Raw genomic sequence first — 14,605 nt, forward strand, 5'->3', positions numbered from 1 at the left:
ATATATATATATATATATATATATATATATATATATATATATATATATATATATATATATATATATGGAGTATTTATTTATAAAATAGTTATCCAAAGAAGATAGATATTAGTCGCAATTTCGCATCAGTTTCTCTCTCCGTCAATTGAAATGCGTTTCCATGCGGTGATGACTGAAAGGAGGATGTTTCTGATAGAACCTGGCAACCCCGAAGAAATGGGCGGCGAAGTAGGTAAGAAATCGTTTTTGAACAGCAGCGTGATTCAACATGGACGCATGCGAGCGAGCCTGATAGAAAAAGTGGAAGCAGTGTGTTTGTCGGTAAAAATGAGTGATAGCAGAGTGGCCTGCATACTTTGTCAGCGGTCCAAAGAGACGAAGCTAACCGGAGCCTTGTCGACTAAAGATGAAGTCACGGCTCATCAGAACTGCCTGGTAGATACAAGCACGCTTATTTTGTTCTTCCTCTTTATTTCGTGTGTAACGAGGTCACCGCTCGGGACAGCGGTTAAGTCCACAACTTAACTGTGGACAAGAAGTGTGGAAAAGTTATAAAAATAACGTACACGAGTAATTTTTCCTGACGCCTTTAATTTCCTCATACCACCTTTGATAAACCTATAAATTGATTCATGTATATAAACTTTCCAGCAGTTTAAAGAGGAGTTCTGTTGCAATAGCTGTAACATTAAAATGCGACGATTAACACAAATCTGCACACTTTGTGCCATATATGCTTCTCATGGCATCACAGTGGATACAGATGAAGGTGGTATGTTCTTAAAAAGCAGGAAAACACTGCCAAAAACTGATTTCCAAGGGTTCCATGTATTTTTATGTGTAATGTAATGTCATGATTTACAAAGGGCTTACACATAAAATCAAGAAATTAACTGTTTTTCAAGTATCTTTATGACCCTGTTATATTATAATTACATTCTAACCTACGGGTTTCTACGGGCGATCACTTTTTTGGCAAATACAGGAAGTCAGTTTTTGGTAGGCAATCGCTTTTTGGCCCAGCAGCATCAAAAGGCCTAAAAGACCACAGAAGACAACTAAAGTGTGTGATCACAAATTCTTTCTTTGGTTGAGAGAAAAAAACTTGATAACATCTAAACAAGTAAGTTGGTGTAGTATTGTCTAGAGACTCCTTCATGAATGGAGATGCAGACGGTTTACGAGGTGCACACTGCCGATTACACTCAAGAACATGAAGGTCAGATTAGACTTTGCGAGAAAAAAGTCAGCAAAAGAGCCTGCACATCGTGAGCTGAAGCATACTACATTATCTATGTTTTGCTGTGAGCATGGCCAGCACTAGTGTTTACTGATGATGGGATTGCCGATAGAAGCAGCAGGATAAACAGTGAAGAGTACAGGGCTACACTCTCAGCTCAGATTCAGCCAAACGCTGCCAAACTGATCGCACAGCCCTTCTGAGTGAATGAATAATGACCCAAAGTGTTCTGCCAAAGCAGTATACTTAGTGTCAAGTCAGTCACCTGATCTCAGCCTAATGCTGAAGACACAGCCACGCACAAGGTAGGCTCTTGACCGAGGAAACATGACATTTGGTGGCTTGTTTATGAATTTTAAGTATCGGCTTACTTAGTCTAATAAACCAAATCTATTATTTTAAATGATTATATCTAAGTGTACAGCCATGTTTTTATTACTTTTTAAAAAAAAAAAAAACACTTCAGAGGGGACACTTGCACAAGCACATGCCTTTACACATACTTACCTGGACTACCTTAACCTTTTATGAGTTACTTTAGGACAAATGCCATATTTATGAACTCACAAGTTTAGGGTAGATGTAGCTCAGGAGGTAGAGCAGGCCATCTACTAATCTGAAGGTTGGCGGTTCAATCCTGGCTCCTCCAATCCAAGTCCAGCCCTCCAGGGCCAAGTTGCTTCAATGTGTCCGCTGAAGTGTGAATGTTGGATAGAAAGTACTTAAGCATAGAAGAAAAGTGCTTGGGCGAATGAGTCATGCTGCATGAAGTGCTTTGAGTGGTAAGGTAGAGTAGAAAAGCCCTCTGTAAGAACCAGTCCATTTACTGTTTTTCTGCTTCCTGCTCATTTATGTCCTTCACGTGAATTTCGTGTTGTTTGTTATTTCCAGTTATTTTCTGCTGGTATCTTTTGCCGGGATTCACCACAGTTCGATGACCTGTTTGGTTTCTCGGTGGGGGATGTGCTGAATGAGGTGAAACGAGGAAGCAAGCTGGTAAATATATTTGAAATTGTTTGATTTAAAGTATGGCGCGCACTGGGAGCAATGTTTAAATGTCTTACTCATTTGTTTCCATTAGACCTGTAACCACTGTAAGAAAAAGGGAGCCACTGCTGGTTGTGAAGTCAAACGCTGCAAAAAGTCCTACCATTACCCATGTGCTGTTAAAGAGGGAGCCACGACTATTGAAGATGATGACCAGGGGCGCTATGTGTCAGTTTAACATATCTGTTTAATTGCCTGTCTAAAAAGATATTCAGTTATCCTAAAAATAAAAACTCCTGCCATGCACTGTTTGGGACAATTGCAGTTGTCTAAAAATGTGTTTTATGTGTTTTTCTAACAGGATATACTGCTCATCTCACTCTGAGCAGCAAACACGTAAGTTTTGAATTTTTATCCTTTATCCTGTCACCATTTATTCAGTGTATGACACACTTTGATTTTCATTTTTATTTCTCATGACCAGAAAAAAGTGCTTCCACAAATGAGTTTGCCTCTTCCATCAAAAAGCCCAGAACCGCCAAAAAACTCAAAAACTCCCCAAACCCCAATGCACCTGGACCATCTAAGGTTAGATTTATGGATTTACTAAGACTTTTAGGGGGGGAAAGGCCTCCATCTCTCTATAGCAGCTTGATCCTGTAGTTTTAGGTTTGTTGTTGTTGTTGTTGTTTTTGTGTGTTTTTTTTTTTAGTAATTTCAACGAAAGGCCAAATTTTGCTATGTGAAGCAATGTAGCATGGATCACAAGAATGCACAGATGGAAGTTGATTGACTACGATTTGCTAACAATGCACTAATTGATAAACAAAGACCCGAACAGTTCATTTCTGTAGTTAACCAAATGGGTCAAAATTAGTAGATTCCATGAGGAATTAAGCAAAATAACAGTGTAAGCGCAGATTTTACACATGCATGTCTGTGCGAGTTCCTACGTCAGCAGTTGGGGTGCTGAACATACTCGAGTCAGACTCAGTCAAAGACATGACCACAAGTCTGATGATACCATTACAAAATCAATCATCAATTCAGCCTTATTTGTATATCACCAAATGACAACAACGTTCACTTTAAAGTAGGGCTGCCACAAACGATTATTTTGATAGTCGACTAGTCACCGATTATTTTTGCGATTAGTCGACTAATCAGATCAGGCATCCATTGGATGTAAAACGTACAGCTTATTGCACCAGCAGCATCTGCTCTTATATAACTATCATTAGCTTACAGCTTTAAGTGTTTAAGGTCTGTGGTAACTAAAAATAAAGACAAGATGATAGTTTATTAAATTTTAATGAAATTTGCAGACTGTTTCGGTGAAGTTTAATAAACTCATTGCTATCTAAAATATAACGGGCCACTGCAGTAAACTCTCGAGCATCTCACACTTCTGATAATCAGTTGTCTGCTTGACGTTTATTCAGCTGTGTAAAAACTATAACTTCAATATTAGCCAAACCGATTTACTCAGGAACAAATCAAATACTGAAAAAAGCCAAACAATAACATTTTTAAGTTATCTAAGTGACTTATATATCACGTTTAACCAGAGTAGCGAAAGACCACGGTGAGTTTGAAAACGATTTGCCGAGAGTCCGGTGTTCTTAGCGGCTCTAGTTAGCCTTGCCCCCGGCTCGCTATCGAGCTAGTGGGTAACAGACGTCTCCGAAAACATCGGAGCGCTTTTGAAAATATGTGGTGTCTTGATAAACTGAGCAGATATTTGAGGTTTACACAGCTACATTCTTGCCTGAAAATATGTTAAACGTTTATTTTGTGACCCAGAAAGAATAATTTAATAATATTAAAATTTAGTAATATTAAAACTAACTAGCTGCCGCCATTGTTGGAAACGGAGCTGGGCTGCGCTATGAATTCTGGGACACAGTTTCTTCTTCTTCGGGGTTTAACAGCAGCTGGCATCCTTGTACATGCAGTGCTGCCATCTTCTGTTTCAGTCCGTTATTACACTCTTAAATCCTACTACTTATTCCTGCGTCTTTTGTGATCTTACAAAGCTTCAAACGACGCGTCGACTATTAAATCAGTTGTCGACGATTTTGATAGTCGACATAATCGTGACTAGTCGACTAATCGTGGCAGCCCTACTTTAAAGTATTTTACATTATAAGGTAAAAGTGTGTACAGTAACACATGAGCAAGCATTTGGTGACGGTGAGAAGGAAAAACTCCCTTTTAACAGGAAGAAACCTCCACCAGTGAAAGAGAGCCAGAGATTATCATCATTAACCTGCGAGCTATGTGGTGCATTTGTGTGTGTTCTCCTCTGTTATAAATAACCAATCTGTTTTGTTTTCATTAGGTATGTTGCCTAACCTGTGAGAAGAGAGAAGGTAATATCAGCCTGGAAAGTTTGTCTAATAGCATTGTTATGTGAGTATTTACAAACATTTTTTTTTCCCCCTTTTTGACTTATTTGTCTATGGTTTAATTTTTCTGTTTCTTATGTATCACATTGTAATTAGCAGATGTGTGTTTTTAGGTCATATTGTGACAAACATGCTCCTGCGTCACTTAAGAAGAACACTGACGGTAAGTGTTACCCAGACAGACTGATATTTACTATGAAGTAGTTATTTTTTCATTGTGCCAAATACTAAATTGCTTTGTAATTGACGGGAGAAGGTACAGCAGCTGGATCCTCTGTACACAGCAATGACTCCAGCTCATCTAACAGTACAATGTGCAGTTCTTCTAAGGTATTGTTCACAGTCACTTAAAGTTTTTTAGTTCTATTTTCAAGTTTGCTTGTTATTTTTACAGTTTTTTGTCTTTGCTTTTTAAACAGAGACGGTTGAGTGACTGTGACAAGTAAGTATGGGATGCTCGCTATTTCTTGAACAATAATTTTACGTTCAGAATTTTGGCTAGAATATCACCCTTATATCTAACATTGTAGCTTAAATGCTCATTTTACAAGTCTGTACAGTTCGATCCTTCGTTCTTTTTACTTTAAACCGTTTCATACTCAAAACCCCACTTTTGTTTTTTTCACCCACAAAACAAGTCAGGAACTCAAGTGGTTCTATACAGTCTTAAGTCACTGCTCATTTTGTTGCAACAGGCAGCTAGTAACAAAGTGCCTGAAAGTACAATTTAAAATGGGTTCACTGGTTTATCCCTTAAGGTAAGTGCGCTTTTTAACCTTGAATGATTCATAGATCAGTGTTAAAGGGTTTAACTAACAAAAGAAACATTCATCTGAAAATGCCCAGGTTTAAGGACTGGACTGGAAATGAGTGATAAAGCAGCCAATATCTGAAGAAAAACTTTGAAAGGCTTCAGAAAGCCTGGAGAGCTATTGCTCAAGATCACTTTAAAAAATAACAACAAACAACAAAATAAAATTTCTGCTTGAAAATCTAAAGAAATGAGAAGAGCAAATTGTGTCCTGTCGATTACAATAAAAATGGTGCAAACCTTTTTTTCCCTTCTTCTTATATATTTTCCCTGGTTATCCACCAGCAGATACAGTTGTCATGATTCCTTACCTGTGTTACAGGCAGGAGGAGACCCTCTTGAAACGTAAGCCTCATCACTGGAAGAGGAGATTCTCCGATTCTTCAAATTCAGGTCAACCCCGTTGCAAGAGAAGAAAATGTAACCTCCGTGGGCTTATCACTCTTTAGCTAACAAACTCCTTTCTTTTATTTTATATATATAGTTGACAATGACAATGCCGGTAACACTCCAATGGATATATACGCCCCATTAGACTCGGATATAGATGAAAATGCAAACTCCGTTCCAGAGCTCGAAGTATGCCTAATCATTCATTCATTCTTCAATAACATAACTATACGCTGAATATGTCTAATAATTTGAAGTCTCCATCTTTGTCCTGTCATGTGTTGATTTCTCTTCTCGTGATGCCAGACTGTGCCTGAGGTTACCAGGTAGGTTTTGCTAGTTTTGAGGGGGTTTTCGCAGGGGGGGGGTGTCTCACTAATATTTGTAATTCTAAATTATATATATATGACATGATGAAAAAGTTGTCCAGAGTTAACCAGTAAAGCTAATTACCTGCAAGTTTCAGTAAATTGCAGCATATCAAAGCACCACCAAAGAGCACAAACATGTCTTATGAATGCAATTATCCCCTATGAAATCTTAGTGTTTCCCAAAGGGCTTTTGCATGAGTACTTTTTCTTTTCTTGGTCTGTAAAAAATGTCAGCAGAGGGTCATTTCTTGAAATTATATTCTCCACTTTACAGAAGAGACACCAAGAGTCCTGCTGGGTCTTCATCAGGTAAGCAGTCGCTGATTCAGTGTGTATAGTTTGATAAATATTTTTTTAAAGATATAAATATGTATTTTTTCAAACTCCTCGTCTGGTTCTTTTAGGAAATCACGTTGAGGATGAATTTAATGATGAAGACAACACAATCATAGAATCAGTGAGTTCTCTGATATTGTGTTAATCTTTGTCTTTAGCAGCTATAAATGGTCTTTTGTTGTTATACGTTTAATATTTGATAATTTAGAACTATGAAGATATATATCTATATCTCTATCTATATATATATATCTTTATCTATATATCTAGATCTATATATAGATTTATAGATAGATATAGAGAGAGAGAGAGAGAGATATAGCGAGAGAGAGAGATATAGATATAGAGAGAGATCTCTCTCTCTATATATATATATCTCTCTCTCTCTCTCTCTCTCGATAGATAGACAGACAGACAGACAGACAGACAGACAGACAGACATACACACATAATCACTAAAGGAAATCCATCTTTTTGCATGGGATTCATATGAGGTGTGATGAGATGTGTTTTCTTTGTCTTCTGAGGATGCTGACTCAGAGAGTCTGCTGCTTCCCGTAAAGATCTGCATACAGACCCAGTCACTTACAATGTCAGCTGATGAACTCTCACCTCAGACTGAATCTGCTCCACCTGAAGATGTTTTGGTTAATGCAGATGTAGAGCCGGTCATAGATAAACACGAGGGTAAGGTTTCTCCTACTGGGGCTGATCAAATGTTTTGTAAGACCAAAGAGCTTTGATAATGATTACACAGCAGTTAGGCAAAACTTTTATCTGACTACAAAGGCACCTGTATAGCCTGGGTAGGCTACTATAGGCAACAAGAATTGCCTCTGAAAGTTGATGTGTTTGAATTTGAAAAATGGGAATTTAAGGATCTGAGTGGCTTTGACAAGGCCCAGTGATGACAAGACTGGGTCTTGAAAACGGCAGGTCCTCTGGGCTGTGTCCCTATATCCAATAGTTATTTCCTACCCAAGATGGTCTAAGGAAGGACAACCAGTAAAAAGGCAACAGCATTAAAGGCACCCAAGGCCTGTGTAGTCCAGTCACACAGAAGAAAAGCTACAGTCGCACAAACCTGATGGCTATGGATTGCAGTTACAACAGCCATAGGCTATATATAAAAGGAGGAAGTAGCTCTGTGGTTTAAAAAGGACTATCCTGATTGCAAAAAAAGAGGAATATGAAAAATTGTTTTCTAGAACTTTAAGCACTTCTTGGTGAGTTTATGATCTCAGCAAGTAGTTTAACACAACTGCTCATCTATGGGATCTGCTGACAAAATGAGACCCATCCATGAGGCCCTGCCTTGCAGCTTAAAGGAGCTCCTATTGTGATATTGGTGCGTGATACCTCAGGAAACCTGCAGAGGGCTTGTGGAATCCCTGCCTTGACAGCTCAAAGGTGTTACTGTGGCACAAAGCAGATCTCATATTAGGCAGGTGATTTTAATGTTGTGGCTGATTAATCTTTATGACTTCTATAAATGAGAAATACACAAATATTTCACATTTATAAAACATAAAGTGAAGGTTATGTGCAAGTTTTGTTTGAAAAAGCATTATTAAGATATATTCACTGAAAAAGCAGAAATGTGCCATGTCAAACACTCATCTAGAAAGCTTAGGAAGTTGCTGTTGCATGAAATGTGTAGATTTTTGAAGAATCAGACAGGAGTAAGGATATTGAAATGATAAAAAGCTGGGATGACTTATAGAACTAAGTCTCTTCTTAGGGTCCAGTCCTGAGCAGAAAGCTGTCCAAAGCCCGGGTCAAGTCACCGGTGGATCCTCTGTCTCACGCCCAAGCTCCACTGCCCCCCCTCCCTCTCCTGACCAGTCCAAATCTTCCCCTCCACACTTCACCTCCCTGAAGTCTCATACTTCACCTCCCTGCACTAGCTCGGCCATACCCCTGGCTCCGCCTGAACATGCCAGTGTATCAATTAGCTCCTCCTCTTCCTCTCCTGTGGCACTTCCCTCAAGTCCAGAGCCCAAAATTGACTCCAGCAGCTTCTGGAAAAGCTGTAATGCAGCAGGATGTACAGAGGCCATCTTCACTGACTTCCTTGATGGCATGAAAAATATCTCCAGCAAAATCCAATCAGATCAGGCCAGCCAGGAGGGTAAGGATGCATGACACTTATGAGACTCTGTCTGACATTTTTTAATGTTTTAAACTGGGGATTATGGAAATCGTTTTTTGTTTTTTTTCCTCCACAGAATATGATCTTGCATTGTCGGTGATGGCAGCTTCTGGAAAATTGTCAGAATTTGTGGCTAAGCAGCAGGAAGGTAAAGTACACAGTACTGCTCTAGGGGTGTGGTATTAGTTGGCCGATTACTCTCTTTGGTTAACAGTAATTAATGTCTGCTTCATTGATAGCATTTCAAGAGATTTCAACAGATGACCTATATATACTCTTAGCATTTACAATACCATGGAAACTGTGTGTATTGATATATTCTGTAATTCAATGAGAAAAAAAATGACACAGCAATGGTCAGTGGAAACCAAAATCTACAACTGTATAAGGGAGTAATTCAAATATCAAGTCAATCAAGTTAAAAATTGCAATGACAGGCTGATTCAGCTTGTGTCCTAATGTGGCTCATTAGACACCATCTGACATCTGGGCACGCTTATTAGACATTGGGGATTGTGTCACTGAGCTCCTGGACACTTTGCAGAGATATATGGCAGGACCAGATGCACCTCTGGTCCTTTGCCAGGTCTTTGATGGGTTTTTTCTTAAGGATACTGTTCATCTGCTGCAGGTTGGTTTTTTTTCCCTTTAAGCCTGCAACTGTTTTTGTCCTCCATTAGTCAAGTTTCTGCAAATCTATTAAGGACACAGTGCACAGCATTACTGAAATGCCAAGTTTCCAGCTAAAAGCTCTTTGGGAACTATTTCAGCAGTTTAAAAAAAACAAAAAACATACTGTAGAAATAATTGCTATTAAGTCGTTTTACTTTTTGTTGTTTTACTTTTAAAAGATGTTTCTCCTTTTTTTAAATTGTAATCACTAAATGACAGCTCACTGTGGTTACAGAGCTACAGAAGAAACAAATGGAACTGCAGAAGGCGGCGGCAGCGATGAAAGATGTTGTCTCAGCACTGAGAAAATGAGCTGATGAGCAGCTACTGAGTGTTAGCTATTAAAGCTAGGTTTTTTTGTCTGTGATTACATTTTTAACATTTTATAAAAAATATATATATTTATACTTTTATATGGAATAGGCCTTAATATGAATGTTATTTTAGCTGAGTGAAAAACTGAACTGTGATTCAGGATTTTTTGTTTTGTTTTGCTGTACTTGAGTTGCTAAAAATTTTGGGGGGTTTTTTTGTAATTCAAGACTGTTCTTTTTTTTTTTTCTATATTTTTATTGTACAATACAAAGATTTATATCAAAATGTATCCCACAAGATTCTTGAACTGTAAAAAAGAACTGAAAAAGGTTTACCATATAATGTTTAAGGAATTTCCATGTTCACAGTGTCTGTTTTTTCTTATGTTATTTATCAAAGGGGAGTTTTAAAAAGTGAAATGTTTTAGGACAGTAATGACAGTATTTCAGCGATGTGTTGAATTAATCACTTGAAGTTAAGTTACTTGAGCAGTTTTATATTTTTTTTTCTCCATACTTTCATCATTTTATATTTTTCGTTTTTGCAGAAAGTGTTAACATGTTCTGGTTTACTGGAAGTTTTTTTTCTCCATTTTGTCTCATTGAGAAGTTTACAGATAACAAAAAGATCAAGGTGTTTTTATTTATTTGCATAGGTTAGATAATTTAACTGGCACTTCATGACCCTCAGTTTCAAATATCTTTCAAAAATATTCACAGCAGTAGTGCAGAAGTTACAAAAACCACTTTATAAATGCTTATACTGTAAAATTATCTTTTCATAATACAGATTGAAATCTAATAAATGTCACATGCCTTAAACTGGATTCATATGTTTCTGGTTTGTGTGAACTGACAACCAGGCATGTTTAACTGCCTGTAAATATACATTATGGTGCTTTAGCTGCTTATAATAACTCAATCTAACATATGGAATCTGATCATCAAGAATGAAATGCAAAAAATTGTAAAGATTAAACCCAAATTCCCATCTTCCAATCTAAACAGAAAACTGTGGAAGCCTTTTTACTGCCTTGAAGTTGACCTACACAGATCTAATCAAGCCTTTGAGGCTTAAGGCTCAGTGTCCTGTCTTTAAATACTGTAAGGATTAAAAAAAAATTAGTTTAGATTCTCATATTTCAAACTGAAAACCATTCAATCTAAATGACATCCAAACTATGATGACCTCTTATAGTAAAGAGAAGTAAACTCATCCTGAAAGTACACATGCAAAACCTACAAGTAACTTGGTCACTTAAACAGAATACTAGAAATAGTAAAGCCATGACAGGCAACTGGCAAGAATAGTTTTTGTTAAAAACAAATAACTTCAAGCACTGGCATGTCTCTCAATTAATCTGAGCTCCTACTTTACACAATGTGTAAATTAAAAGTCAGGCACTGTTGGAAACAGCTACTGTAACACCATTATGGAACAATGCTGCAACCTTACAGCTCTGATTTTAGTCATTTCAGTCATCTGAAAGAAGATGAACCACAAATCTGACAGTGATGGTAAATCTAAAGATTTCTACTGAAATTATGTGCCAATGTCCATCTGATGGTAACGATGTATTAGGCAAAATCCTTCCTGGAGTCCAGCCGTGTGTTTTGCATCAGCCCAAATCAGCACCTTGAGACGTGGTCAATTTTTGAAGGCTCCGCAGCGACTGGCTCGACAAATGAAATCTTTGAGCAGATTACCGTCAATTTGCCAGAAAGCAGCAGTCTGGGTCACCTCAGTCAGGTGATTAACGCAGAATTTGAAGCAGAATTCTTCAAGGTCCTGAATGACAGAGAAGAGCACAAATAAATAAACTGTTCTTCATCTTGGTCAAACGCTCCAACAGCAGAGAGTCTGAGTGTCTCGTAGTGCTGACCCAGCTTCCTGCATCCTGGTGATCGTCCCAGTTCCACTGTTCTAAGCCCCAGTTGCTCACACATGGTTTGCTTTTTTCTCATGTAGAACACAGCTGCCAACAGTCTGCATCAGATCTATTTTATTCACTACATGTAACTTAGTGTTGTTAGGTGAGGGAGACGGAGTGGATGCAGGAAGGGTGCAGGAGGAAGGAGGCAGCACACATGATGCCCACTCTGTAGTGGTGGATGCATCAGACTATTAGTAGCCCTGCTGACATGTCGGTACAATATGACATCAAATAGTCTGCGTCATGCATCCTCACTTCTATTGGATAAAAAGATCAAATCAGGGCTGCACTGCATGTGTGAAAATGATTACAGAGGCAGCTGCAGATCAGCAGGTGGAGCTGGTCATCCACCAATCAGGACTGGTGGGTGTTTTCATTAACTGTTTTTTTTTTTTTTAAAGTTTTTCACCCCAGCAAGAGCAAAATCTACTTTTAAGCTTTGAAGCTTTAAAGGGCTTCAAGAACAAAAGATTTCTATCATTCATGCATGCAGTTATGAAGTCCTTCATAAGAACATGAAGAACTGAGGTATGAAATTAAAAATTCTTCATTTTAATATTGCAGCTTAGTATTTTTGCAAAAACACAAAAGCACAATTGACTCTCTAGGCTCCACAAACACTTGCTGAAAAAAAATTATCAAAATTTCAGTGCATTTTATTTGGAATTAGCAGAATTTTATATTTAAAAACAATTACTTAAAAGAAGGGACACATGATTAAGGGGATAACAATTCAGGTTTTTACTGGAAACAAAGTAACAGTAAGTACACCCTGACAATACAGCATATTTACATCATAAGATGGGAAAATGTTTGTTTTTCTTTCTGCAAAACTCCCCTGAAATTGCACACTACTTAAAGTTCCTTATGCAGTACTTAAATGTACTTACAGTATAATTATTATTATGTTACCTCCTTATTCTTGTGTACCTATCTTTAATTATTTGTAGGTAAATAGTTACATACAATATATAATTACATTGTAATTTCAAATAAAATGATTGAAATTACATTTAACTACCAGGGAATTACACCCTTAGTCACGGGCTGTATTATAAAATGTTACCTAATCTTCTATAGATCATGTTTAGAGTGCTTTCATTAAAAAAATTAATGAAAGAAGATTTTGAAACTGAAATTTTAGCTGATTACAGATCAAATGGTGAGTGCAGCCTCAGATTAAAAATATAATCAATTAAAAAGAATATATGTTACTCCTGCCAAGTTTAGTATAAACTTTTCATAGTTTATATTAAAACTGTACCAAACATATGCGCTACATGCAGATGCAGTTTCACTGTGACTGGCAATACAGAAAGGTTAAACTTTTGGGACGAGCTCAGGATCATAAGAAAAAAAGGGTTCATATCTCAAAAACACATTTCACTAGACCCAAAGCTGTTTTTACTTGATTTGCATCCAGAAGGACGCAAACATGAATTAATCTTATTCTTTTGTTTTGGAGACAGCATGTTATCCACTGGAGAAGACAGATAATGTCAAACTTTCCCCCCAAAAAGAATAATATATATATTAAAGGACTCTATATAAAAGGGTCTGGAGACTCATTTTTCAACTTTATAAAAGATTTTGGTTGGAACAGTTTAACTATACTTAATAATAATTCATCACTAATCATTAATAACACTGCACACTGCACCTAACAAAAGAAACATTCATCTGAAAAATGCCCAGGTTTAAGGACTGGACTGGAAATGAGTGATAAAGCAGCCAATATCTGAAGAAAAACTTTGAAAGGCTTCAGAAAGCCTGGAGAGCTATTGCTCAAGATCACTTGTCAAAAGAAAATTGTGTATATCTGATCAGCTACATGAAATGTGCTCTTTTTATGGATCACTAAGCAAACCACATGTCTATGTGACTTTTCACCTAATAACTTTTGTGATGAACTTCTGGAACATGCAGATTTAGAAAAAGGGGAACCTCAGCTCAGAGTTCTTAGAATAACTCTGTTTTATTTGCACACACACACACACACACAGAGTGATGAGACGCAGGTCTTGCGTCCATGACTGCCCTCGCGAGTGAAAGACAGCTGCAGTGTTTGTGTTTTCTAACTCAGGTGTCTCAGCTGAAGAACTACGGGGTGATTTTTAGAAATCCCCTGTCATCACTTTAAAAAATAACAACAAACAACAAAATAAAATTTCTGCTTGAAAATCTAAAGAAATGAGAAGAGCAAATCTTGTCGGTTACAATAAAAATGGTGCAAACCTTTTTTTCCCCTTCTTCTTGTATATTTTCCCTGGTTATCCACCAGCAGATACAGTTGTCATGATTCCTTACCTGTGTTACAGGCAGGAGGAGACCCTCTTGAAACGTAAGCCTCATCACTGGAAGAGGAGATTCTCCGATTCTTCAAATTCAGGTCAACCCCGTTGCAAGAGAAGAAAATGTAACCTCCGTGGGCTTATCACTCTTTAGCTAACAAACTCCTTTCTTTTATTTATATTATATATATATATATATATATATATATATATATATATATATATATATAGTTGACAATGACAATGCCGGTAACACTCCAATGGATATATACGCCCCATTAGACTCGGATATAGATGAAAATGCAAACTCCGTTCCAGAGCTCGAAGTATGCCTAATCATTCATTCATTCTTCAATAACATAACTATACGCTGAATATGTCTAATAATTTGAAGTCTCCATCTTTGTCCTGTCATGTGTTGATTTCTCTTCTCGTGATGCCAGACTGTGCCTGAGGTTACCAGGTAGGTTTTGCTAGTTTTGAGGGGGTTTTCGCAGGGGGGGGGGAGTGTCTCACTAATATTTGTAATTCTAAATTATATATATATGACATGATGAAAAAGTTGTCCAGAGTTAACCAGTAAAGCTAATTACCTGCAAGTTTCAGTAAATTGCAGCATATCAAAGCACCACCAAAGAGCACAAACATGTCTTATGAATGCAATTATCCCCTATGAAATCTTAGTGTTTCCCAAAGGGC

The 14,605-nt window shown here is 37.4% G+C and overlaps 1 protein-coding gene across 1 annotated transcript; it reads left to right on the plus strand.

Annotated features, from left to right (window-relative positions):
* Positions 1–130: 130 nt before the first annotated feature.
* phf11 (PHD finger protein 11) lies at positions 131–10,660 on the plus strand. The gene is made up of 18 exons (XM_019352766.2): positions 131–435; positions 2,132–2,236; positions 2,322–2,455; positions 2,589–2,623; positions 2,712–2,815; positions 4,569–4,639; positions 4,749–4,798; positions 4,886–4,965; positions 5,055–5,077; positions 5,769–5,839; positions 5,931–6,025; positions 6,143–6,162; positions 6,482–6,516; positions 6,612–6,664; positions 7,071–7,230; positions 8,285–8,674; positions 8,772–8,843; positions 9,603–10,660. The coding sequence occupies exons 1-18, from the start codon at positions 151–153 to the stop codon at positions 9,677–9,679; spliced, it is 1,860 nt and encodes a 619-aa protein (XP_019208311.1). The 5' UTR covers positions 131–150; the 3' UTR covers positions 9,680–10,660.
* Positions 10,661–14,605: the final 3,945 nt, after the last annotated feature.

Source organism: Oreochromis niloticus, linkage group LG16 (assembly GCF_001858045.2).
Source record: "Oreochromis niloticus isolate F11D_XX linkage group LG16, O_niloticus_UMD_NMBU, whole genome shotgun sequence".
In the NCBI taxonomy this organism is placed as follows: Eukaryota; Metazoa; Chordata; class Actinopteri; order Cichliformes; family Cichlidae; genus Oreochromis; species Oreochromis niloticus.

Coding starts and splice junctions, on each gene's coding strand:
- phf11 (XM_019352766.2), top strand. CDS start 151: ATGCGTTTCCATGCGGTGATGACTGAAAGGAGGATGTTTCTGATAGAA. Junction 6,665..7,070: donor ACAACACAATCATAGAATCA/GTGAGTTCTCTG, acceptor TTGTCTTCTGAG/GATGCTGACTCAGAGAGTCT. Junction 8,675..8,771: donor AGATCAGGCCAGCCAGGAGG/GTAAGGATGCAT, acceptor TTTCCTCCACAG/AATATGATCTTGCATTGTCG.